The sequence below is a fragment of the Leopardus geoffroyi genome, chromosome A3 (assembly GCF_018350155.1).
Source record: "Leopardus geoffroyi isolate Oge1 chromosome A3, O.geoffroyi_Oge1_pat1.0, whole genome shotgun sequence".
NCBI classification, from domain to species: Eukaryota; Metazoa; Chordata; class Mammalia; order Carnivora; family Felidae; genus Leopardus; species Leopardus geoffroyi.
The window spans coordinates 113,413,607-113,441,464 of record NC_059336.1 but is presented as its reverse complement, the minus strand read 5'-3'; the positions used below and the strand labels follow the sequence as shown (position 1 = coordinate 113,441,464).

Below are 27,858 nucleotides of genomic sequence, written 5' to 3'. Positions count from 1 at the left end.
AAGTTTTTTTTTTAATCCAGTTCATAGTTAAATGAATGTACTGGCATTTTATCAGGTTTTTCATTCAGCATTGTTTCTTGTATCCTGTGCTTGTTTTGTGGGCTCATGAGTTTTTTGTTTTGTTTTGGTTTTGTTTTTGAGGTAGGTTTGCCAGATAAGATACAGGATAGCCAGTTAAATTTGAATCTCAGATAAATAGCAAATAATTTGGTTGGAACATATATACTAACAAGTACTTGTTTGTCTAAAGTCCAAATTTAATTGTGTGTCCTGTATTTTTAAAAAAAATTTTTTTTAACGTTTATTTATTTTTGAGACAGAGGGAGACAGAGCATGAACGGGGGAGGGTCAGAGAGAGGGAGACACAGAATCTGAAACAGGCTCCAGGCTCTGAGCTGTCAGCACAGAGCCCGACGCGGGGTTCGAACTCACGGACCGCAAGATCATGACCTGAGCCGAAGTCGGCCGCCCAACCGACTGAGCCACCCAGGCGCCCCATGTGTCCTGTATTTTTATTTGCCAGTCTGTATTTTAAGATTATATTCTTTGACAGTTCTTTAAGTGAGGGTCACTGAGAAGTATATACTTTTTATGTCTGAGAATATCTTTGTTTGGAGCTCATTCTGTAAGGACACTGGTCAGGTGTTCAGTTCCAGGTTGTTTGCCAGCAATACATTTGACCACATTGTGCTAATGTCTTCTGACTTCTTTTTGATACTTTCTTCCTTTGTAGGTAATCTCTCTTTCTCTCTTTTGAGATCTTTGAATTCTTTGTTTTCTGTAGTTTTATCATGATGTGTCAATATTTGCATTTATTTTGATTTTGCTCAGTGGACAGAGTGCATTGTCCATCTGAACAGTCATGTCTGTCTTCACATTTGAAAAATGATGAACTCTTATCTCTTCAAATATTGTTTTTCTACCATGTTTCTCAGCTGAAACTCCTATTGACTAGTGTTGGAGACGTCTTTAATTTTCATGTCTCTGAGCAAGTCTTTTGTGCTTGTATCCTTTCGTTTTTTTTTTTTTTTTTTTTTTTGGTTGCATTTTGAATGAGTATCTCAGTTCCATCTTACAGTTTTCTCAGTCTTGTTTTATTAAGCCTATCTAGACTCTGTCCGATCCATTAGACTTGTAGTTTTAAGATTGTTTTCCATTTCTGAGGTTGCTAATAATTTTTCATAGCTGCCTGGTCTTGTTTCTTTCCGTTTAAATATATTCATTCATCTAACTTTTTAAGCATGCTGACAAGTTTTGCTAGATTTCAGTTGCTGAGGAAGAATGCTTCTGCACAGGTTCTTTCGGAGTCTTACCTTCCGTTGCTAAATCCTGGCTGCCCCTGTTTCCTTCTGGGCGGTAGACACAGAAATTCAGTAGCTCCACCCACTACCATGTATTTCTATGCCATTTCAGATTTACTAAGATGTTTCTCTTGTTTTTTAATCTTCTTTTAATAGTTCGTTTTCAGTTGCTAAGCGTTTGGAGCCTGGGAGACTGCCAAAGCGCGAGTTTACTGTGTTACATTTCTTTAACATATATCCATATCAGAATTGAGCTTTTTAAAATCCAAGATATCAATAATGGAGTGTGATATTTAATGTATGTATGTATTATAAATTTTCTTTGAGGATGTGGAAAAGGCTTTGAGAAAACAAAGCTCCAAGTTATATAATTGTTATCCACAGGTAGTCTTTTTTCCCTGTTGAATTAAGCAGCCCATCTGCATCAATATCTGCCATTCATTAGCTCACTTGCTTTATAGATATTTAATGATGATTTAAATGGGGATACTCTGAGAAATATTAGAATATAATAAGACTCAATTCCTGCCCTCATGAAGATCCCTGTTCTTACTTACAACTCAAATATCAAGACGGCAGGTGGTAAGTGCTTAAGGAATGAACCGAACACTGCAATTTCAGAAAGTTCCCATTTAGTTAGCAAATTGGATAGCACTTAAAAACCTAATCTTTAAAACAAACACATTGTCTTTTTTATTTATAAAATAATTCATACCTAGTGTTTAAAACTTAGAAACTAGAGAAATGTATAAAAAGTAGAAATTACCTGGGGTGCCTGAGTGGCTCAGTTGGTTAAGCGTCCAACTGCAGTTCAGGACATGATCTCATAGCTCGTGAATTTGAGCCCCGTGTTGGGCTGTGTGCTGACAGCTCAGAGCCTGAAGCCTGCTTCTGATTCTGTGTCTCCCTCTCTCTGCCTCTCCCCCACTTACGCTCTGTCTCCCTCAAAAATGAATAAATGGTAAAAAAAAATGTAAAAAAGAAAAGAAATTACCTTTATCACCTTCAGAAATTGGTGCATTTTGCTGTAGTTCCTGCTATATATCTATAGATATCTATAGATAGATATTTACATCATATTTCACAGATAAGTGTGAAAACTGTTTTTACTTAATAGATAATACTTTCTCATGTTATTAAATCTATTAAGAATTATTTTAATGCAGACGTAGTATCCTAGTTAATGGATACTGGAGAATTCATTTAATTATTCTAAAGTGCTATTTTCAGATTAGTTTCTATTTTTTCTTAATACATATACTGTCATGAGCGTACTTGAACGTAAAGCTTCAGTGAATCCGTGGTTCTTTTTACAAGAGAAATGACTGGTTCCAAGCTGTGATTTATCCTGTACACATGACTTTTGGAGAGGATGTGCATTTCCCTTCTCACTAGCAGTAGAGAGCCTCCTCTCCTCCCTTGCCTCCCTGTTTAGGCTCTCCCCAAGCACTTTATATTGAATATGGCTGTGAGCAAGATTGTAATTTAATATTCACTGTTTTATCGGAACTAACTCTTGTTGGTTTTAATAATTTCGTCTGAGTTTTCTACGTAGGAATAATTTTACCTTAAAATAATTGCAGTTTGGGAAAGATGATAGTGGAGTTGGGAAAGTCATCGGGACCAGAAGAGATTAAGACATGGGCATGGGAGAGTATGTGCTATGCTGTGCCTGCCGAATCCCACAGGTGTAGGTGAAGGTGGATGAATTAATTATTACGGTATGGGGAGGGGGCAGGCTGAATGCAAAATTTGTTTGATATAGTGGCTAGTGACTGTAAGCTTCTTTTAAGTTTATATTTAAATAGAGGAACATTGATACAGTTTGTTATGTATATTATGTCCTTGACATTTGTGGTTTCTTTCAAAGGTTTTGGTGAGAATTTGCATGGAGTGAAAATAAATGGCTTTAACTTAGTAGTGAGAGTTTTGTGCTCTCCCTCTCTTGCATCCTTACTCCCTCTCACTCAAGGTCTGCCCACCCAGCCTGTTCAGGGCTGCCTTCTTGTGACGTTTGGAACAAGGTACAAGGGAGACAATGACCATGTACAGACATAAAGATGTTTTTAGTGATGGTGATCCTGACAGCAGGTGACTTCATGGTCTGTGATCCTAAGTTCACTAGCACTGAGGCCCAGTTTAAAATTTTTTTTAATGTTTTTTATTTTATTTTTGAGACAGAGAGACAGAGCATGAGTCGGGGAGGGGCAGAGAGAGAGGGAGAATCTGAAGCAGCCTCCAGGCTCTGAGCTGTCAGCACAGAGCCCGACGCGGGGCTCGAACTCACAGACTGTAAGATCATGACCTGAGCTGAAGTTGGAAACTCAACCGACTGAGCCACCCAGGCGCTCCTCAGGCCCAGTTTAATAAGCCTTTTGTATATAACCTAAGTTCTTCCTCTAATACTCTTTAGTTCTTACCCAACTTTTTGGAACTAGCTAGACCAGCTACTGCTCCATTTCTCATTACTGTTGATTTTGTTAATGTGAGGCTCGTCTCCTTATGATATTACTTACACGAGAATAACTTGATAGTTTTCTTTTTTCTCATAAAATAGATTTCCTTTCTGGTCATCATTGCTTGCATATTTTGTATCTGCCCATTTATATATTTTGCTAGCATTTATTCAGTGCCTATTTGGTGGAGCCATTGTGTCAGATGCTTAGGTGTGTCATAATTGAACAACCCTGGGAGATAAGTAGTGTTACCTTTTTTTTTTTCTTTTCTTTTATTTTATTTATTTATTTTTTCAACGTTTATTTATTTTTGGGACAGAGAGAGACAGCGCATGAATGGGGGAGGGGCAGAGAGAGAGGGAGACACAGAATCGGAAACAGGCTCCAGGCTCTGAGCCATCAGCCCAGAGCCTGATGCGGGGCTCGAACTCACGGACCGCGAGATCGTGACCTGGCTGAAGTCGGACGCTTAACCGACTGTGCCACCCAGGCGCCCCCTTTTTTTTTCTTTTAAATTGGTAATGAAACTGAGTCTTATGACTCCAAAAAATTAAGCGATGGAAGGTCATGTAGCTGGAGAGTGGTAGAATTTACCTCTGCAGCCTGAGTACTCCTCCCTGTGCTCTTAACATTTATATAGCAGTGTGCAGTTTATGAAAGTACTTTTAATGTGTTTTCTCATCTCTAAGGTCTTGACAATGACCACACCTACTTGTTGCAGGTGGGGAAACCATGACCTAAAGCCTTGCTCAGCAAATGGTAGAGCTGAGAATGATAGTGGATGCCCGCTGATACTTTCACATTCTATGTTTAGCTCTTAAGCTCTTTACTGGTTTGAAATTGGTTTAGAAATCATAGAGTTGTCCAAACTTCATCGTCTAATTTTATAGCATGTTGCCTTGTAAATGTATCTGGTGTGTAAAATTTTTTTTTATCACATTATTTATCACATCATGTAAGTCGTACCCCCTCAGTTTTAAATTTTTGTTAATATATATTTATTTTTGAGAAAGAGAGAGAGAGAGAGAGAGAGTCCAAGCATGAGCAGGGAAGGGGCAGAGAGAGAGGGAGACATAGAATCTGAAGCAGCTCCTGACTCTGAGCTGTCAGTACAGAGCCCAACATGAGGCTCGAACCCACGAACCAATGAGATCATGACCTGAGCTGAAGTTGGACGCTTAACGAACTGAGCCACCCAGGCTTCCCTGTACCTCTTCAGTTTCAGCGTGAAGTTTTTAAGAAGCAGAATATTTATGCTTCTAAATACTCTTGTTTTTATTTGTGTGCTTTTGTTTTGCGTTGATGCTTCTGTACTGTTATTTAGGCTATAGTTCATTTAGATTCTGAGGCATTTCTTTTCTAGGATTGTCTCTTCTCCTTTCCCCTGTCAGTTAACAATTAAATAAAATAATCATGTAGTTGCCACACTTCTAGGTGCAACTGGGCAGGTTTGCTGACCCAGGCCAGGGGCGGATGATCTCAGCCAGGCTCATTCTTGCATCTGTGATCTGCTGCTGGGTGCCTGGGGCTAGATGGTACAGGATGGTCTCGGCTAGGATGAATCTGCTGTCTTACACACAGTCACTCATCTTCTGGGCAGCTAACACGGGCTGTTCGCAGGCTGGTGGCAGGGTTCAAGAGAGAGTGAAAGCACACAAAGCTTTACAGTCTTAGGCTTAGAACTGACACATTGTCACTTCAACTTTGTCCTGTGGTTGAAAGACTGAAGTAATAAGGGCAGCCCACATTCAGGTGAGGACATAGCAAGAGGCATGGATACATGGAGAGGTGGAGAATTGGGGTCATTTTGAAAGTCAGTCTAAAACACCCTGATGGATTACCCTGACTCAGCAAGCAGAAGTGCGTTTTTTTCTGGGAAAAAAGGAAATGATTTTTTTGTGTGTTATGTGAGGTCACTTTACATCTGCTCATAAAGCCATATTGACAAAGTATTGGTGGGAAAAAAAATTCTGGTGGATTATACTGGAAACTATGTCATTTGTTATATATATATATATATATATATATATATATATATATAAACTTTTTGATTTTTTAAATTTTATTTTAGAAAGACACACACACACACAGAGCATGAGTGGGGTGGGGCAGAGAGAAAGGGAAACACAGGATCCCAAGTAGGCTCCAGGCCCTAAGCTCTGAGCTGTCAACAAAGAGCCCAACATGGGGCTCTACCTCATGAGCCATTAGATCATGACCTGAGCTGAAGTTGACACTCAACTGACTAAGCCACCCAGGCACCCCCCATATATATATATATACATACATGTATATATGTACATAATATATGTCTATACATACATTATACATATATACATATACAATATATATGTATATATATACAATTTATTTATTTAAAAATTTTTGTTAATGTTTAGTTTTGAGTGAGAGAGAGGGAGACAGAGCACAAGTGGGGGAGGGGCAGAGAGAGAGGGAGACACAGACACAGCTCTGAGCTGCAGGCTCTGAGCTGTCAGTATGGAGCCCATTGTGGGGCCTGAACTCGTGAACCATGAGATCATGATCTGAGCCAAAGCCGGATATTCAGCAAACTGAGCCACCCAGGCACCCCAATGTTCGTTATATTTTTTTAAAAACTTTGTATCTGTATATAGCCTATGTGTAGAACAATGTGTTTTTCTTCCAGAATAATCAGTAGCTTATTCTTACAAGAATACATCAGTTTTGGTTTTTTTATGAACTTTCAAATGATCCAGTATGTATTCTTTTGTGTCTGGCTTCTTCCATTCAACAGCATGTGGCCAGTACCATTTCCTAATATTAGAAATTCTGGCTAGTGAAGTGATAATATCCATTGATGCTTCCATTTAAAATCTTGAAAATACCTTTTCCCCTACCTTCAACATGTTCTTCTTGGACTTTTCTGTCTACGTAGTATTTCCTACGGTTAGCATGGTCTCTAAAGTTGCTTTCAGTTCCACTATCAGAAAGGACTTGATTGTTGTGATGTTTATTTCTTAGTAGGAAGAAATGGGAAATAGGGATATGAGAATAATGTATGTATAAGTATGAAATTTAGAATCCCTTGTTCTTGCTATATGTTTGGGAAGTTATAGTAGAAAATCAGTAGGTAGAAGTTAAGGCTAGAGCCCATCAGACCTGATAAATAAGTTCTTCAAAATACTCACAAATTTTTAAAATTCTTTTTTTTTTCTTTTGAGAGAGAAAAAGAGAGTGAGAGAGCGCATGTGCACATGCACATGCGGGAGGGACAGAGGGAGAGGGAGAAAGAATCTTAAGCAGGCTCCACACCCAGTGCGGAGCCTGACGTGGGGTGTGATCTTGTGACTATGAGATCTTGACCTGAGCCGAAATCAAGAACCTGATGCTTAACCGAATGAGCCACCCAGGCGCCCCTAAAGTTCTTTTTATTTAGCCTGCCAGAAATTCATCACAACACTCGGCTGTATTTAGTGATTTAATCCCAGAAATTGTAGGTACTTAATGTGATTCTGAATCAAGTTTTATGATAGTCACCGACTAGGAGGGAATTGATAGATGTGTTACTGATTGGAAGGGGTTATTCCACCGTCCTAGGCATTTTCCTGGAACTCTTGCCACAGTTTATATTTTAAATAGGCACAGAGTTTTTAGGAAGAATTGAAACCATTTTGGTCTGGTCCTGAGCATCCTATTTCAGCATTTAAAAGTCAATTTGGGACCCATTCCTCTCCATTTGAGAGTCTTTTCCTAATGTGTCTTCTTACCGTGCTTATATCACTGGGATAGGATTCAAAAAGGAAATGTCTGTTTATTTTATTCACTTTTCTTCAGGAAAGACAGTGGTGAAGTGAGTCATTAGCACATTGTATTTTCCAATAGCTCTTTGACCTTAATCTCTGGGGCTATAAAATCAATGGGAAGATGCCTGTTGTATCACGAGCGATGAGGAAAGCCCATGATGGATTCATGTTACTGTGAATGTTTCAAGGAGAAATTAATGTAGTGTCTGTAGACTAGAGTCAGAGATCCAAGACCCACAGAGATGTGTATGTGATTAGCATCTTGCATGTGTAGCACACATGTATCAAGAAATAAATACAAGCTGTTCTCTGGGCTCTGATAATTCTTTTATCATGTTACCCTGAAGACAGAAGAATTGGAAGGAAGGGAGTGCCCTCCCAGTGGTTTACCTCCTCTCAGTGAGTCTAGTGATCAAATCTATCTTGTGCCGGATTATCATTTACAAAGCGGGGGACAGTTACAGGTCAGGAGGGAAGGGTATGGCAGCGGTGAGGCCTGGGTTGAAACAGACTAGCCGCAGAGAGCAACATTTCACAAAATGTGCTTCACGGACCACCAGTTCGGAGGGATGTAAATAGACAGGGTGTGCAAAAAGGCTCCATGGCCGAAGGTGTAAAAAAAACCACCAAGTTAAAGAAAACCCAGAGTTTTTTCCAAAGGACTTCTTGGGGTTTGTAATGTGCTTGTGCATGTACAACGTGCAGTGTTTCTCAAACATCTTTGGCCACAGGACCCTTTTATAGGCTCATAAAGCTTGTTTTACATAACGTACCTTGGGTAAAATTGCTCTGGAACATTGACCTTCAAACATTTTTTTGGTTCACTTATCTCCTAAAATAATTTGGAAAATGTTATGTGGTCACACATTTTCAAGCTTACATCTACATTTTTTCCCATTAAAATTAAGTGGATGCAGTAGAATCATTTCTTGGGCATTTGTTTTAGATATGTGGTTTAAACATATTTTTTTAATGTTTGTTTATTTTTTGAGAGAGAGGGAGAGAGAGAGACCGAGCGCGAGCAGGGGAGCGACAGAGAGAGGGGGATACACAGAATCTGAAGCAGGTTCCAGGCTCTGTGCTGACAGCTCACGAACCGTGAGATCATGACCTGAGCTGAAGTCGGACGCTTAACCAACTGAACCACCCAGGCGCCCCTGAACATAGTGTTTTCAAAACTTTGGAGCTTCAGAGGTGCCTGGTGGCTCAGTCGGTTAAACATCCCACTTCGGCTCAGGTCATGACCTCACGGTTCATGAGTTCAAGCCCCGTGTTGGGCTCTATGCTGACAGCTAAGGGCCTGGAGCCTGCCTCAGATTCTTTGTCTCCCTCTCTTTCTCTCTCTCTCTGCCCCTCCCCTGCTCATACTCTGTCTCTTTCTCAAAAATGAGTAAACTTAAAAAAAAATTTCTTTTTTAAAACTTTGGAGCTTGAGTTGACTCATTCAACTTATGAATAATGTTGCCGTCTAACCTAATTGGTGAAAGCTGGGCCCTCTTGAGCAAACCAGACTTTATCACTTTTCCTGTGACTCGTCCTCAGGAGGGATATATTTGTGAAATGTTCAAATGTTTGGTGTCTTTGAGAATTTTCTATCGTGTAGGGCAGTGTACTTAGAAAGCATAGAAAGATTCCAGATGAGCAAGAGATACACCTTGACTTTGTAAAGAAGACAAAGGCACTGAGTGAAGGAAGGATAGGAAAAGAGACTGGGCATGTGTGTTCTTAGATCACTTTGAGAGAAGAAAATGTATGAAGGCTCAAGATCTAGAAACCGATTCCTTTAAATAAAAGGACCCAAGCCTGTGTGTACCTGTGATATATTGTCACATGCCTTTAGGGATATGTGTACCCCCAGTGAACCTGCTTCTGTGGGAGTTTAAGGATACATATGTCCTCTTAGAGGATGCATTCTGTATCTAACGCATGCAAAATAGCCAAATGGTCTGTGTGGCAAGGGAAAGTATTTATTTACCTTGAGAGGAATTTTTTTCTGCTTTCAATTGGAAGTTATATTGCCAACTTATATGCTGGAATTTCTTTCCATCAGCAAAACCTGAATATACACAGCAGAATCTGTAGAAGGCTTCATATTTTCACACAATGTGAAGATCTTCATGCCCTTTTCTCACCTTGGACTTAATTCCTTTTGGTTATTAGACATGCCTCATTTCCTGTATAAACTTGCGTCACTAAAAAGGCAGTAAATTATTACTCTGTTAAACATACATACTTTCCTTTAGGAGAATGGATACATAAAAGTGTGTTTATTTCCCATAAGGACACTTATGCTATTCATAATATATTATGCATTAACTGTCATTATTTATTCCTTGGTATTTTCAGTCCTGGCAGATTGTTTTAAAGTCTGAATATTTAAGCTAAAAGTAACCTTGGGAATTATCTGGCTCAGCCCTTTTGTGTTATAGGAAAGGAACGTGAGATCAAGAGAAACAAAATGGCTTGCTCTAGGTAATATAATTTAGCATCCTCATTACAGTAAAACTAGGTATTAATGGGATATGCCTCTGATTAGATTGTTAACCCTTCATGTATTTTAATTAACCCTTTTAAAAAATAAGATCTTGGACAAAATTATGCTTATAAAATGCGAATGACTGTTGTGTTGCTCACCATCCAGAATTGTCATGAAGTTCCCATGAGAGGAGGTGAGTAATACAAATGTAAAGGCACATGAGGATCCTTGTGTCATGGTACTAGAAGATTGTATCATTGCCTACTACTCAAATACTAAAGCTGTGTTATATGAGGTTGTTTAAAGGGTCTCTCATTAAGCATACTTTCCAACTACTCTGTATTTTTCTGCTCTCTGGGTAATAGATGCCTTCAATTTCAGTTGTATTGGGTTGAATCATGTGACATTGCTAATATTCAACCATTTTAGACTTACAAGAAGACCAGTTTTGTATTACTGAATTTGTTATGGCTAGAAGCCATGGTAGGCTATCGTGGGCAGAGACCCTCTACAAATGTTTCAAGCTAGTCTCCTCTGTGTTACCTGTATCCTTATGGATTTTTGCCTACTGGAAAGTTGCTCATGAGGCTGTATGAGTTTCTCCTCTTGTTTCTGCCTCTGTCAACTTCTTAGACTTAACCAAGCAGCTCAGATTGGGAGGTATGAAGATTGGCTGTATAAGAGGACCAACTCCTTTCAGCCATTCCCTTGGATCTTTACTCTTTAACTCTGAAAACTGTGAGGTCTCCAGTGGTTATACCATTCCTTGAAAGGATAGACTTCCATAGTTGGCCAGAAAAAAATCAGTGCTGTACAGAGGGAGAACAATGAACAAATTCATTTGTTGATCTGTTTGTTTAAAAACTAAAATACTTTCAATTTAATCAAAATGCTTTAAGGGAATTTGGCTGACCCTTATATGATACTTCTGATCTGAAACAGTTATGTTTGTCAGATATAAGTTATTTATGAAAATGATAATCAAGTTAGAAACTTTTATTTGATTTAAAAAATAACCGTAGGAATTGAAGTGTAAATAGAATTAAAATTCATAATTTGCCTATCATGTTTCATATAATTGTTAAACTTTTGCCTGATAACATCTTCTCTTAGTGTCCTCCTTAAACTTCTCATGTCCAGATATAACATGTTCAGTTAAATACGTTCTTAAAGCATTTGTGATTTTTATCAGTTTATTTAGAAAAATTTAAAGAGCTTGGCTACCTGAGAAAGTCATTTGGATCATTAATTGTTCATATTTCATATTAATTTCTGAGGTTCTAAATTAAAAACTATGGGAGTTTTGATTTTTTACCTTTTTGTTTTTGTTTTTTAAGTACAGAGAATATAAACTAACACCTAGTAAGTGTTCTCGGGAGCAAAGCAGGGGACGGAAGAAGGAAGTAGCAAAAAAATTTTTTTGATCTAAGTTTAGGTGTAAAATTTTGTATATTAGGAATTAACACTTTATGAATGGAATGCTTTTGAAGGTTTCATTTGTGAGTAAGTTGTTGAAACCTGCAATATGATGTCACAGAAATAAAAGGTCAAGATTCAAAACTTTAAAACATTTTCTCGACAAGCATCTTCTTATTATAGAAGCTCAGTACTTGAAGCAAATGAAAGACAACTGCCTTGCTTAAAACAGGTGTACCAGGTACCCAGGGCTCTGGGACCAGCTCAGCAGATGACAGTGAAGTCTCATGAATCTTGTCAGAGACCTGGTCAGACTCAGTAGTGCTAGGATGGTAGCCTTCTAGGTCACAAACCACACAGTCCCCAGCTCAGGGATTTGGGGGACCCTGTCTCTTGTGCTTTTAGCTAAGACCATAGCAGTCTCCACGACAGTGGGAGATTGTCAGACGGGGAAGATACGGATACTGGGTCAAGTGAATGAAAGCTTTCAGGTCTTCTGTGTAGCCAGCACCTACTTTCACTCCCTCATTCCTCATCCTCCCTTGAAAGTGGTCCCTTCTGTACTTACAAACTAAGATTTTCACCATCTCTGTGTGAATTTCTCAGCGAGGGCATTGTGGACCTTTTTGGCTGAACAATTCTTCGTCAAGGGGGACTGACCACGCTTTTAGAATGCTGAGCTCCCTAGTACCTACCCACCGTGTGTTCTCCAGTTCTTGTAACAACCCAGAATGTCCTGCAGGTGAGCACACACCCTTCCCACTTTGGGAATCACCAGCCCCTCTCCCTGACTACTAAGAAGGAAGTAGTCTTACCTACAACATTCCATAGATAATTGCTTTTTAATGTTTTTTTTTTTTAATTTATTTTTGAGGCAGAGACAGAGCATGAGTGGGGAAGGGACAGAGAAGGAGGCACAGAATCTGAAGCAGGCTCCAGGCTCTGAGCTGTCAGCACAGAGCCTGAAGTGGGGCTCGAACCCATAAACTGTGAGATCATGACCTGAATTGAAGTTGGGTGCTTGACTGACTGAGCCACCCAGGCACCCCCATAGATATTTGCATTTTAGAGGAGAATGTTTTTATATCCAAATGACCAATAAATATATTGCAAGTACAAATTAAAACCACAGTGAAACAACACTACACTCCCACCAGAATAACTAAAATGAAAAAGACTGGCAGTAATTTGGTGAGGATGTGGAGCAGTGGGTTCTGGGCTGGACATGGGCATAACCACTTTGGACAACACGATGATTATTTATTAAAGTAAACATGAGTCTTCTCTAATGAACCAGAAACTCCTAGAAATAAATCTGAGAGTAATGACTACCTTGGCCTACCAAAAGACATCTATTATATAAGACTGCACACACACACACACACACACACACACACACACACACACACACACAGAATGTTCACAGGAGCATTGTTACTGATAGCCAAAAATTGGAAATAACCCAAATGTCAATCAGTAGTTGAATGGACAAATTAATTTTGATACCCTCACACAATAAAAATATAACAGTAAAAGAATGAATTCTCGGGGCGCCTGGGTGGCTCTGTCGGTTAAACGTCCGACTTCAGCTCAGGTCATGATCTCATGTCTCCCTCTCTCTCTGACCCTCCCCCGTTCATGCTCTGTCTCTGTCTCAAAAATAAATAAACATTAAAAAAAAAAAAGAATGAATTTTCACAGGCATTAAAATGAATAAAAGTCAAGCAAAAGAACATACACAGTAGGATTCCCTTATATGCAGTAGAAGAACAGGCCACACTAATAGATAATAGTACTTATCTGTGGGGGCAGAGATGTTAACTGGGAAGAGGCAGTGAAGGAGCTTTCTGAGGTGATGGAAATGTTCTAAATCACAGTCTGTATGGTGGTTATTCAGTATGTACGTGTGCACACGTAAATATATGTATGCATACATATATGTAAAAGTTCATGTAGCTGTATATTTAAGATATATTTTGCTGTGTGTAAATTAAAAAAGAACCTGGGACTTTAATCTATATGTTATGGTATTTTGGAGAATAGGTTAAAAAATAAATTGAGGCAGTTAATGGAAGCAGGAGTTTCTTTGGAAGCCAAGAGAGTGTGTCATGAAGAAAGTTGCATGCTTCTGGGGGGGCCAAACTTAGGGGAGGTGGTGTTTCTGGTGCTTTTGGCATGAGCTGATAAGGATCAAGACAGTAGGAAATGCATGATTCCCCTTCTTTATGACATTTTCCTATTCCTGTCTGTAGCCATAGTGGGTTTTTTGAAGTCGTAATTCCTGACCTCCATCCCCATGGCATCATTGTTGAGGGCAGTGGGCAATGTTGAGGAGAGTCAAAGAGAGGACATTGGAAGTGGGCACAAGGAAGTTATTGGACATCAGGTATTTATCCATTGAAAGACAAAACCTCTACCTTAACCTGGCAGCCAGCAGTGAGGCTGGTACACCACTTCTTAGAAAACTCCAGTCGCAGGGAGGTTTGGCATTCCAAGAGGCGAACAGGGAATGTGTAGTGGTACATCCAGTGAACAGAAGTGCAGACCATTCAGGGAAAGAGGAAGCCTAATAAATCACTCCCTAGTGGGGACATGAGGGAAAACAGAAGAGTACAGATTGTGTCTAGCCTTTTTGACCACAACTGGCTGATTCTTCAAGTTTGAGGTTTAAGTTGGGACATGTGATAAGGGCTTTAGTTGTACCATATAGCCCCAACTGGACTTGGCATTCTTCCTGGTCCTTCATGGTGGTTTTCTTAAGGAGAATGAGTGATCCTGGAAATCTTTTCAGTTACATGCTGTGCATAACTGTGTGTTACAGCACAGTGTACACTCTGGCAAAGAATCAGATGATCAGGTGCTAGACCATCTGTTGTGCCAGGTGTAATCTAGCTGTGCCAGTTTTCAGCTGGACCCAAGTTAGAATACTGTAGAGTTTCTACAACAGATAGAATGGTAACTTGTCATTTGGGTGTCATTGAAAATGTATTTTATCACTGAAATGAAAAACTGCAGGTGTCTGATAAAATAAGTCCATTGTAGGTATCAATGGCTACTTAGAATATGAAATACAAGCAAATAATCATTTACTGAGGTCTCTACTTGCCTTTTTATGTGGCAATTCTGCTAGTAATATTTTTCTGCCAATTGTGTAATTTTAATTTAGAAAAATAATTGTATAGTTGTTAATAAAAGTTTTATTAGGACTGATGATTGAAGGAAGCTAACATGATTGGAAATAGAAATGCTAATAACCATATCCATTAATGTTAAGCTTCGTAAGCCATCCTGAATAAAAATATAAATGACTACTCATTCTTCACTTTTAACTTGTCCTATTCTGTTTTTTATTTTTAATTAATTACCTTTGCAAATGACACTATAATCTTTTTTTTTTTTTTTTTTTTTTTTTTTTAAAGCACCACGTTTTTATCTCTCCTCTTGCAAATTCTTTGGATTTCCCTTTGGATCACTGTCATAGCCTGTTTAGGCTGCCTTAACAATACCACCGCCTGGGTAGCTCATAAGCCACAGGTCTGGAGACTCCTGGGAAGTCCAGGATCAAGGTGCCAGCATGATCACCTTCGCTGAGGGCCCTCTTCTGGTTTCATACTTCTCTGTTGTGTCCTCAAATGATGGAAGGGGCTAAGAATCTTCCTCATGATTTAAGCAAATCCCCACCTCCCGCCACCCCCGCCATACCATTACCTTTGGAGGTTAGGATTTCAGCACCTGAATTTGGAGGAGACGCAAACATTCAGACCATAGAAATCACCATATGTGGCTGACCTCAAGTCTATTTCTAGCCATGGCGTCTTTTTAGTTTATTCCTGAATATGCCACTGCTGCTGAATTTTATGTTTGAGTATCCTCATGTGACCTTCAAATATAAAACTAATCTCTTCATCTGCCTCTTTTTTCCTCAGAACTTTCCACAAAACCAACAATGTCTTTTCCTCTTCTCTCAGATTAGATGCCTCCCAGGCATTTTTGACTCCTTTCTGTTCCTTTCCAGTGTTGTGCTGGCCAAACTCTATGCACTGCCCATTGTTCTTTTCAAAAGAAACATTCCTTCCTTCCTGATTATTCTCACCGTCCCCAACCTGGCTTGTCACATCTCATACTTGGGTTACTCCTTCACTCCTCAGCTTCTGGTCTCCTCTCATCAAGCCATGTGTTGGCCAGATGAATTTCCCTGGAGCCTGGCTTTGGTTATATCTTCCTCATGCTCAGAAACCTTTAGGATTGCTCCCTGTTCTCAGTAAAAGTGAATCCAAACTTAGCCTGGCTTTAACAAGCTCCCTTTCCAACTGTTTACCTTCTGAAACTACTTTTCTAGCCAACAGTTTGACTAAGGGTTTCCTGATTCCCCTTCCCTTCTGCAGTCTCTGTGCCCACGCTCTGGGGTCACTCTTGTAGGTCCCTCATCCCTTCCTCCCCATCCATCTACCTATCCCCACCTTTGGTGCCTGATGAAGTCTTGACCATCCCCCCCCCCCCCCGCCCCGCCCCAGGGCTCTAATCTCCCCTTCCTCCAATTAACTCCACTGGGACTTGCTGTCTACACACGCACTTTCATAATTTGACTTCTTCAAGTTGATGACCTTTCTTCTAATTGTGATAAGTTCAACTGCTTTCCCTTTCTTTAATTTGTAGGTAGTTGTATGTCTAGCTAGACTGCAGGTGTCTACAGGGTAAGAGTCTTTGCCTTACCTGTATGACGTTTAAGACCTAATACCCACTCAAGTGCAAACTCTGTGAAGGCAGGAATCTCGTCCGTTCTGCCCATTGACCAATCTCTAATATTGAGAAAAGAACCAGGGGAAGGGTAGGTGCATACTAAATAGTTGTTAGATAAGTTGGAGGTGTTCAGTGAATGTTTGATTTGATTTTAGGTTACTCGCACCAGTTGTGTTGAAAGCTAACATCTATTTACTCGAAGAGACAATTGTAGTGAAAATAAAGTGCATGCTCTTTACAGCCAGGATCTGTTCAACTGGGCTTGACGACTCCTTCTAAAAGGCTTGTGTTTTCCTGCAGATATTAATGAATGCCAGCTACAGGGCGTGTGCCCTAATGGTGAGTGTTTGAATACCATGGGCAGCTATAGATGTACCTGCAAAATGGGATTTGGCCCGGATCCTACCTTTTCAAGTTGTGTTCGTAAGTAATGATCACTTTTTATTCCTATTTTGGATCTTTTTTTTTTTTTTTTTAAGGAAGGGGGCTATCCAGAAGAAGATAAATATACTCAGTGGTCAGCTGAATATTGTAAACATGCAGGAAAATCTCATTAAAAATGACAGTGAGGAGGAGGCGGATCTGATATGCTAACATCTATGTTTTAGAACTTTCTCCAAAATAAATTTTTATTGCAATCAGGAAAATATAACAGCTAAAAATCAATGTAGAGGACAAGCATACTGAGAAAACAAACTTTGATGAACCAGTTATTTAAAATTTTCATACCTGAAAGATGAAAACAGTTTTGTCCTTCATGAGCATTTTCAGCATTATTTAGACTGTGTTAAACTTTGTCCCAGCTTCTGTCTTTAATTAATCCAAATTCTGAGTCACTGGTGTTGGATTTAATGAGGTTTCACCGTATTTGCTTCATTGGAAGAATCTGGGAAATAGTTATGAAGGCCCTGCATTTCAGATTTTCTATTCAGTTCCTATTTCAAAGATTCTTCTCTGTTGTCCTCAAAAACCACCAAAATGTGTCCCCAGAGTTAGACTGTTTGCCTTCCAAATGTTGTCTCTAAGCTTCTCTCTTGTGCCTGGCAAGGATAAAAATTACTCATTAAACCACATGTTCCAATATTGATAGAGAAAATATAGTTTTTCCAAAGAAACTCTCTTACCACAAAACCTAATCCAATGTAATCACTACAGATCACCTTATACATTTAGGATGGATGCATTTACATATAAAGTTCTCAAGTGCAAATTTTTTAAGGTTATCTTACTTTTTTGTTTTTAAGGTAACCTTACTTTTTAAAGAACTAATGTCCCTTATTACAAAGTAGGTGAATACTGCAGATTTTTTAAAAGCTGTATCCAATTAAAGTTTAAGCATTTTATTTGTTTATTTATTTAGTTATGAGTGAGACACTATGGGTGGGGGACAGGTGCAGAAGGAGAGAGAGAGAGAGAGAGAGGGAGGGAGAAAGAAAGAAAGAGAGAAAGAGAAAGCAAAAAATAAAGGAAGGAAGGAAGGAAAGAAGAAAGGAAGAAGAAAGAAAATCCCAAGCAGGCTCTGCACTGAGCCGGGGCTTGATCCCATGACCCTGGGTCATGACCTGAGCTGAAATCAAGACTCAGACACTCAACTGACTGAGCCACTGTCCCTGAAGTTTAAACATTTTAAATTACTGCATGGCAGAAAATAGGATAATTTTAAGAGCATTCTGTATTTCTGTCCTGTTAGGTTTTTGTTGTTATTACCTGTTTTTTAATGTGGCTTTTGTATATGTTAAGCTGCATCCTTCTGACCTCCACTGTTAACTTGGAATTTGGTCAAGACATGTTCTTGATGGACAGTATCATCTGTTCTTTTTAATTGTGCACCTCTCCCTGAGACACATAGATATAATGAAATATGGGCAAATGTAGTAAAGTAAAAATGACAGTCTCATTCATTACTTTCAGAATTCTGAGAGTTCATTGAGTCTTCTGGATAATTGTTACTAATCACTACTATTTTCTTTTAAAAAGTGTCAAATGCAGATTAGGAAATTTCACACGTAAGTTCCTTCTTCTGTATTCTTTCACAGACAGTTCTGATCACGAAGCAGACACTTAATTACAGGGCTTTTTTGGTGAGTGGTAAAATTAGACTGTAAGATGATGTTTCATACAAGGTACATTTGAAAACTAATGCAGGGATCTGGAAATTTCAGGCCAAAACTCACATTGTTGACAATATCCAGATAATTTAGGGATCATTTCTGGCTGATTTGAATTACATGAGTAAATATTTTAAATAGTTTCATAATTTTAAGAGTAAAAGATTTTACAGAGTTTGGATATAGAATTTGCTTTGAATGTTTGTTTTTTTTTCCTCTTAATTTAACTTGTAGTCTGGTTAAAATTACCAAACTGAAGATTGAAGATTAGGTGAAGTTGGAAAACTGGTCGCAAAGTGTTTTATTAAATTTTGACTAGATCTGATGTCTAGAGTTAAGGGCAGATGTCCAGGTTTTAATAAGATTGTAGAAATCTGCCAATGAGATTTTTGAAACACTTACACATTTCCTTAGCATTTATTTTCCCTGTCATTGCCCCAATAATACTGAACTTATTAAACAACCATCCATTCTTATTTGAAAAATAAATAATTCAATTTTATGGTTCAGCTACAACAGCTGAAATGATAAGTATTAAGAGAGGTTTGTTGCTGGTTAAATGCTCCAGTTTAGAGTTTGAAGTTAAAACCTGGGCTCTACACCAGCATTGAACGGGCAGGTTTATTTCCCTATTCTCTGGATTTACCACATGTAACCTCACAGATGTGTGGGGTTCCTCAGGATTTGTGACTTGGGTCAGTCCAGCCTGATTGGTTTGTGAACTATATTTTGAAGAAATCGGTGGGGGAAGTCTGAAGACCGTTGAAAAGAATCAGGAAAGAAGGTGATGTTTACAGTGTAAGGGGAAAAATATTGAGGAGATGGTGGTGCCCTTAATAGTAATGGGGAGATAGCAGGAAGAGACTGGGGCTCACACATATGTTTACATGCACACACACATATACACGCACACACCAGACACACAGAGGCACCGAGCAAAGCCGTTGCTTAATGTTTGGAATGTATGTTTTTGAGAAGTATTATAAAAACAGCTGTGGATAGAGCAGGCCAAGCACAAGGAAGAGATTGACCACATTTGCTCAGGCAGCGTGAACTTTGGGCCTATCCAGGCTGTCAAAGCTGTGGCTGACTCTGTGAGCGCAAAGGAAGGCGCTTGGCCATGGCCAGGGTTTGCCCCCCCTGTTCTCCAATGCACTGAAGTGAACACCCTCAGATTTCCTTGATTCTGGCCTAAGGTTGCAACCGTCTCGCTTTTCCTCCTTGTCTGCTCTCTGTCCTCGCCTTAGCAAAGCTCACAGAAGGAGAGCCAGTGGGCCTGGCTTCTGCTGCCTCAGACCTCTGTGTCTGTGCCTTAGGCTGCTACAGCAGCATTCTTCGGACCTCCTCCTCTTAGGGATGGGGAAAGGTGAAATTTCAGGATTTGTCAGAGCAAATCCAAGAAAAGTATACCTTTGCAGTATAATAAGCCCCTGACTTGGTCAGCTGCACTTTTCTTTGGAATTCAGGAGCTGCGGGATGAGAGCCGTGGTGGGTATGCCCCATAGGTTTAATAGAAAAATGCCCAGATGAAAGAACTCTGAGCCCGGATATTTGCTGTTTGATAGTATTTTTGCCCCATGGCCTTGATGCCAGTACACAGAAACGGAGGGTTGGAGAGAGATGCTCAGATGAAGCCACATTCCTTCTAAAAGCCGGTCATGTTTGTGCCCATGATATCTTTTTACTTCCCCAACATCTTAATGAGGGATGTATTATTCTCATTTTACATATTAGGTAATTGAAGCCACAAGAGTTTATGTAACTTCTGAAGATCCTACAGCTAGTAAGGGACTCTTGAGATTTAACACTGGGTTTTGGACCTCTAAGCCCCCAAACCTAGTTCTAGATCAGGGGTGGGCAAGCCATAGCCCATGGGCCAAATGTGTTCCACTGTTTGTTTTGGTAATTAAAGTTTTATTGGAACACAGCCATGCCCATTCATTAACGTACTAATGTTGCTTTCATGTGGTGATGGCAGAGTTGGGAAGTTGGAGCAGAGCCAGTAGGGCCCACAGGGTCGAAAGTGTTTATTATTTTGCCTTTTACACAAGGAGTTTGCTTATTCTTGGGCTGTATCAACACTGTCTAAGAGAACTTTCTGTGATGATGGGGAATGTTCTGTATCTGTGCCGTCTGGTATAGCAGATGCTAGTCACACGTGGCCAGTGTGACCGAAGAATTAAATTTTAAATTATAATTCATTTACATTTTATTGAAGTAGTGAGGCATTAATGTCTCAGACTGCATAGTTCTAGATCATTGTTTTACACAGCTGATTGAGTAAATGATTGCTAGATCCCCTCCTTTCCCCCTGAAATGGCCTTTCCTTCCTGACTTAGTGGTTTTGGCCATGTGGCATTGTTTTCCAGGCAGTCGGGCTGGGAGCTTCTCTGCCAGTTTTGACTCTGTCCTCTCCTTTGGTCTCCAAGAAAGTTGTTAATCTTTGTAATCTGTCTTTTCTTTTTTTAAGTTTATTTATTTATTTTGAGAGAGAGTGAGTAAGGGAGAGAGAGAGCACGCAGGGAAGGGACAGAGAGAAAGGGAAAAAGAAAATTCTTATACAGGCTCTGTAAATGTCAGTGCAGAGCCCAATGGAGGGCTCAACCCTGTGATCTGTGAGATCATGACCTGAGCCAAAAACAAGAGTCAGACACTTCAACCGAGCCACCCAGGTGCTCCTGTCTTTTCTTTCCATCTCTTCTGTGGCCGTCCTAGCTCAGGTCTCTCCCTTCCCTCACTTAGTGATCTCCTACCACTGTGTCCTGGGGGTTAGACAAACATGTCTGTGCAAAGTGTTTGCCCCCACAAGATAACAGTAACAACAAAAACCAAAAACCAGAGCAGTAATGTCAGCATCTTTATTGTGCACTTAATAAGTGCCAGGCACTGTGATGAACACTTGATACGGATTATAATACTATGATAGATAAAATACTTACCAGACGTCCGTGAGGTTTGTGTCGCTATTCTATTTTAGAAATAAAGAAATGGAGGCTCAGAGGGGTTAAGGATCTTGAGAAAAGTCACACAACCTTTAAGTGGTAGAGCCCACATTGGAAACTGGATCTTACTCCACAAGCCGAGCCTCTAATCAGGCAGAAGAAACCAGTCTGAATTGACAGGAGCAAGTCCTTTATTTAAGGAGAGCTGTTATTTAGTCTCACTTGCCACACTGTAGAATAGATGCTGTAACTCTGCCCTGTCTCTGGAATCATGGTTTCTTTTCTTTTGGTTCTCCCAGAATTTAATAGCACATTTTCCCACAAGGGTGCCCAGTGGTTCTTATTTCAGCAAATTCATCTCTCAGACTCCTCATGACACTTTACCTGCCTCTCAGCCCTCGTCCTCTGTAGGGTTTTAAGCTTTAACGGGATGAAACTCTAATGTGAAATTTCATCCAAGAGATGAATGAGGATATCAGGGGTGTTGGGGGAGAGGGGGACAACCAATATACATGCCATCTTTCCGAGTCTTTTATATTTTTCAGCTTCCTCTAAGTGGCAGATTAGTTTATATCTGCTTTAGGATACTTACCATTCATCTGTGGAAGCATGTCTTTGAAAGTAGGATCAGAATTTATCGTATAGCCCTGTAATTAAGTTGCTTGGTATGCCACTGGGGAATCCAAGTGAGAGAACCGTGCCATCTTTCTGTCATAGTGTGTTGTGTGACTTTCACCATCAGCACTGGCTGTTTGGTGATGGTTGGTGACTAAGGTATGGGGCTGTGTGTGTATATTACTTTTGAAGATTTCTAGATCTCTAGCTAAGAAAAAAAAGATACATCTTCCTGACTGATTGATGTGGCATTTCTAGTAGGTTTTACACGCCTGAAGGGTTTCCATCTATTTGGAGTACTTGAGTTTTTCCACCTTTATCTTAGCAACCCATCTTGGAAAAATATAACCTGCAAAAACCACTGTTGGAGCGTGTCTGCGTTTTGGAACCTGTCGGCATGTTTGTTACTGCTACTTCCGTTCCCATACCCATTTCCATTTATTCTTTAGAAATCTTTGGGCATTACCGATTTATTTTAGTGTAGCCTAAAACTTTATGACTCGAGAATATATGATCACATGTACCATATATTAAAATAAATGTAGTATGTAATGAATTCTCCTTTATGATTAGTCTTCCAATCTGTAATGAAAGGGACTCAGCTTCGTAATTCAGAGCACACTTTCTATGGATTAATGCTGTCATGTAGACTAGAATGTGAAAATGCTAGCGATCTAACAAAATAAGTGGAATTGCCATATGAGAGATTGGAAATGATAAAAGAATGACAGGTAATCTAGGTGTTAAAATAGGAGTGGTTTGAAAAGGCATACTGTGTTAGAAATCTGAGGCATAAATGAACACTTTTTGGTCCATATAGTTGAAGATCAAAGAAAATTTGAATCATGGGAGCCTCAGTAAAATTGATGTATGGAAGCTGGGCCGTTTCTTGGTTTTCTTCCAGCTCTGCAGGAATAATTTTTTTTCATTAGTTTCTTATTCTTATATGTAGTTGGGATGAGCCAGAATGTCTAGTTAGAACATGGTCTGCACACCCTTGCTCACCGACAATTGCTGCGATGACCATAAGCCAGTGATTTCTCTTCCCTAACAACCCCCACTTGAAATGCTTTGGAAGCTGTCTGATGGGACGACAAAAGTCTATAGATGATTTTTGGTGTGAAATGTTTAGAAAGAATTAGTTCACTGGATTTCTGTCTTTATACTCCAGATGATAAAATGCCTAAAGTTTGTGTGGTGTGTGTGTGTGTGTGTGTGTGTGTGTGTGTGTGTGTGTGTAGTGCAAGAGACCTCAACAACTATCACCTCACTTTGCTTAACAAACAATGTCTTACAATTCATAGTCATGTACACCTAATAATCTGTAAAAAACTAAATTGTTGATGTGGAGTTTTACTTTAATTTGGCTGACAGGCATGGTAGTAGGTTCCTTCAGAGTAGAGTCCCTGGGGGACACCTGGGGGGCTTAGTCGGTTAAGCATCTCACTTTTGATTTCAGCTCAGGTCATGATTTCATGGTAGTGAGATCAAGTCCCACACCAGGCTTCATGCTGATAGTGGAGCCTGCTTGGGATTCTCTCTCTCCCTCTGCCTCGTCTCCCCCACTCTCTCTGAAAATAAACTTCTCTAAAAAAGACATCCAGATGGCCAACAGGCACATGAAAAGTTGCTCAGTGTCACTCCTTATCAGGGAAATACATATCAAAACCATCCTGAGATATCACCTCACGCCGGTCAGAGTGGCTAAAAAGAACAAATTAGGAGACTATAGATGCTGGAGAGGATGTGGAGAAACCGGAACCCTCTCGCACTGTTGGTGGGAATGCAAACTGGTGCAGCCTCTCTGGAAAACTGTGGAGGTTCTCAAAAAATTAAAAATACATCTACTCTGGACCCAGCAATGGCACTGCTAGGAATTTACCCAAGGGATACAGGAGTGCTGATGCATAGGGGCACTTGTACCCCAATGTTTATAGCCGTACTTTCAACAATAGCCAAATTATGGAAAGAGCCTAAATGTCCATCAACTGACAAATGGATAAAGAAATTGTGGTTTATATACACAATAGAATACTACTTGGCAATGAGAAAGAATGAAATATGGCCTTTTGTCGCAATGTGGATGGAACTGGAGAGTGTTATGCTAAGTGAAATAAGTCATACAGAGAAAGATACCATATGTTTTCACTCTTATGTGGATCCTGAGAAACTTAACAGAAGACCACGGGAGAGGGGAAGGGGAAAAAAAAGTTACAGAGAGGGAAGGAGGCAAACCATAAGAGGCTTAAAAAACAGACTAAACTGAGGGTTGATGGAGGGTGGGAGGGAGGGGAAAGTGGGTGATGGGCATTGAGGAGGGCACCTGTTGGGATGAGCACTGGGTGTTGTATGGAAACCAATTTGACAATAAGATTTCATATTAAAAAGAAAAATAAATAAACATTAAAAAAAAGTAAAGTCCTTGGAGACTTTAGGGGAGGCATTTTGAGGGTAACAAGGATGGCACCTAATCTGGTATTAACTACCCCAGAGGTGCGGGTGAGGTGGATACAAAGAAGTGAGTGTGGAGAAGTAAGTGGAAGGGAGTCCATGTCACCATTAGCCAGCGTCATGGATTTGAGGAAACTCTCTGCCATGTTCTGTATGGCCCTTGTTCCCAGGATCTAGAACTAACATTAACGCAATTAGTATTATAAGTAAGCCCTACCATGTGTAAACTAGGCTCCTGTGAGACGTCCTGACATTGTTTCTCTGAAAACATGTGTTGTAACTTTGAAATAACTTGGAGAGGAATTTTTTTAGTAGAATCTCTTAGGAACTGATTATACTAGAACTATGACCTATAGGTGTATACATACATACACACACACACACACGATACATTGGTGATGTTCAGTCATTCTAGGGATTTATTATCCTTTTGGGGATGATAACCATATTTAAATTGCCTTTTATTTTGCTCTGTGATCTTTTATCAGTCTTGCACAGACTCCAGAAAGTAAGTAGGAGAAGGGAGAGGAAAAGACTCATAGTTCTCCCTCTTAGCACTTTTTTAGTAACCTGGACAAAACTGGCCTTACTAGACTAAATTACTGTGTTAAGTTCTGAAGCTTCAGGAAGGTCTCCTCTGCTCCCCTCAGTCACCTGTTCCCATATTCCAATTCTCCAGTATTGCTATTTTTAAGTATATTTACTTTGTTCATATTCTACCACTAAGCAATGTACAAATGCCCTTGAGAGAATGGAGATACCTACTTTTATTTTCAAAAGAATGGCTGACATGTGCCTTGTGTCTACTCTGTACTAAAGGTTTATTAGCATATGATATTTCTAATCTGCACACTGAGCCTATCATCTATAAGTGAGGGTTATTGAAGCTCACCAGTGGATTAGGGTTCTTTCCAGAGAAACAGAACCAATAGGGCTGTGTGTGTATGTGTGTGTGTGTGTGTGTGTGTGTGTGTGTGTGTGTGTGTGTGTGTATGCATGTGTGTGTATAAAGAGAGCGATTTCAGAGGAATTGATTCACATGATTTTGGAGACCAGCAAGTCCAAAATCTTCAGGATAGGCTGGTAGACTGGAGACCAAGGGAAGAGTTAGTGTTATAACTTGATTCTGAAGATAGTCGCTGGCAAAATTCCTTCGTCTGGAGAGTTCAGTCTTTTCCTCTTGAGACCTTCACCTGTTAGGATGAGGCCAACCACATTCTGGAGATAATCTGTTTTACTCAAAGTCTACCAACATAACTGTTAGTCTCATGTAAAACATACCTTCCCAGCAACTTTCAGACCTGTGTTTTGACTGAATACCTGCCTGCTGTGGCCTAGCTGAGCCAAAAGATCCGATTAACCATCACAACCCCAGTGACTTCTATAGGTTGTATTCCTGGCAAGAGATGCCATGAGAATCCAGGTCTGTCTGGCTCTAAAAACCTTTGCTCTTTTCACTGTGCTGTAGTACCTTAATTTGATCAGGTTGTTTCTTACAGCATCTTAACAGAGATGTCAGTCCTTTTGGAATGATTGAAAATTGAGATCTGAGCAGGAGAGGAAGGTGATCTGGAAGCTCCAGGCGCTAGAGGAGTTAGTTAAAGGAAAGGTACATGGGAAAAACCTCATCTGGACAGGGATACAGTAGAGAAGAACTTCGGTTGGGATGGGGGAGGGATCAAAGGGAGGACAATCAAGCTTGGTCTGTTCAGCCCATTGACCTGGCCTGGAGCTGACTCTGAAGAACATACTCCATCCACATTTACATTAGAAAATGAACTTCTCGAAGGCAAGATTGTATCTTATCCTCATCTTTGCCTTCTGTGCTCACTTGAGTGTCTAGCTGTTGGATTTCGGTTAATGCAGTTTGACCAATAAACTGAGAGTAGAAGATTCAGGAATAGGATTCAAGTATTGGATGATTATGGGCCGGTGTGCTTTTGCAGTGTTTTCTAAGGGACTGCACCCATCGTTGCCTTCTCTGGTGTGCTGTCTTGTGTAGTATGGCAGGTCAGAAGCTGCTCCCTGACTCTCATATGCTGTTGACTGGCTTACAGTGACACCTGATGAGGCCTCACAAGCTCTCCCTGCCCTCAAAGTGAGAAGGGCAACAGCTATCTTTTTCAGCATCAACTATGTTCAGTTCCTGATTTTCACAATGCCTGGCTGTTTGCCAGATTCTGCCCTAGAACTACCTCTGTTATGGCTAAATACAGGAAAACAAGTGATTTTGATAATAGTTACTTAGATTTAGTTGGGCAGCTGATTTTGGCCAAAGTGGTTTCTTTCTACTTCATGCACACATACCTGATCTAATGCTTGCTAAATTGGAAAAAGGGACCAGATAGGAAGAGGGACACTCGGGGCCCTGATTCTAAAACTTGTTTGGTAAGCTGACTCGAAATCAGGAAAGGTGATGCCCTAAATCTACACAAATTTATTCTGAAATATGGTTTCTAATCCAGAACTTAAGGTTCAATTTACTGTGTCAAGAAAAGTCAATCTAGTCTTTGTCGTTTCTTGGGTGACATCAGGCCTTATCTCTCTGCTTCAGCGGATACCCCTGTGATCTCTGAAGAGAAAGGGCCCTGTTACCGACTTGTCAGTTCCGGAAGGCAGTGTATGCACCCTCTGTCTGTTCACCTCACCAAGCAGCTCTGCTGTTGTAGTGTGGGCAAAGCCTGGGGCCCACACTGTGAGAAATGTCCCCTTCCAGGCACAGGTAAGTCATGTCCATCTGTATGCTCATATTCCTTCCCAGCCACGCAAGGACACAGGAGGACTTTGGCAACTTGCTTTATTTTTGGTTTCTGACTTTTAATTTACATTTTAATAATACGATGGGTTTTTATCAGTTTTGTACAAACCATGACCATAGAAGGTTGAATCAGTGGGAAAAAATGACATGCAAAGTGATTTTCCTGTGTCTTTGTAACATTAGACTTCCTTTTGAATGTTAAGAAAAGCCATTACTTTCTATCCTCATCTTCTCGGACCCAAAGTCTGCTGTTCAAAAGTACAAAGAGACCAGAGGCCCTGCTGGGCCATGCACTGTTGTAATGCCTGACCGCATGTCACGTGCATGGAAACGAGACCTTGTACGGGTTGACTCACTTGCTCATTTATTGAACGTGTGCTTGTCAGTTTCTCCAGTTGGAAATGGAGGGAATTATAACCATGATTGAATTTGTGCTCTGAGGATTAGTTACTCAAGGGCAGATCCTGCCAGTGCACCTAGGAATTTCTGAGTCAGAATATTAATAGAAATTGATTAATTCTTTATACTTTAGTTTGGTACATGTTTGCCCAATATCCTGAAAGAGTAAGTATATTTCTCTCAATGTCTTGCTTATGCCAAGGAATCCTCACCTTCTCAAGCAAGATCAAGTAGGATTAAATGGAAGAGAAAGAAACACACCCTGCAAATCCGGGCATGGTATTATCAAGGGAGAAGTGGCACCTAGTTCATTGGCACATGGTGACCATAAAAAAAAGTCTAGGCAAGTGCTTATTTGGCAAGATGCTTCCCACCTAGGGAAGTGGAGAAACTCTCACAGGACTATGTCTC

General features: G+C 40.1%; 1 protein-coding gene across 15 annotated transcripts in view; it reads left to right on the top strand.

The window, feature by feature from the left end:
* The window catches only part of LTBP1 (latent transforming growth factor beta binding protein 1), a 402,947-nt gene that overhangs the window by 241,362 nt on the left and 133,727 nt on the right, over positions 1-27,858 (top strand). For all 15 annotated transcript variants that reach the window (XM_045447182.1, XM_045447179.1, XM_045447178.1 and 12 more), the window contains 2 exons: positions 16,475-16,597; positions 26,845-27,012. In XM_045447182.1, the coding sequence (XP_045303138.1) occupies positions 16,475-16,597; positions 26,845-27,012 (291 nt within the window). The remainder of the gene's footprint in view (positions 1-16,474; positions 16,598-26,844; positions 27,013-27,858) is intronic.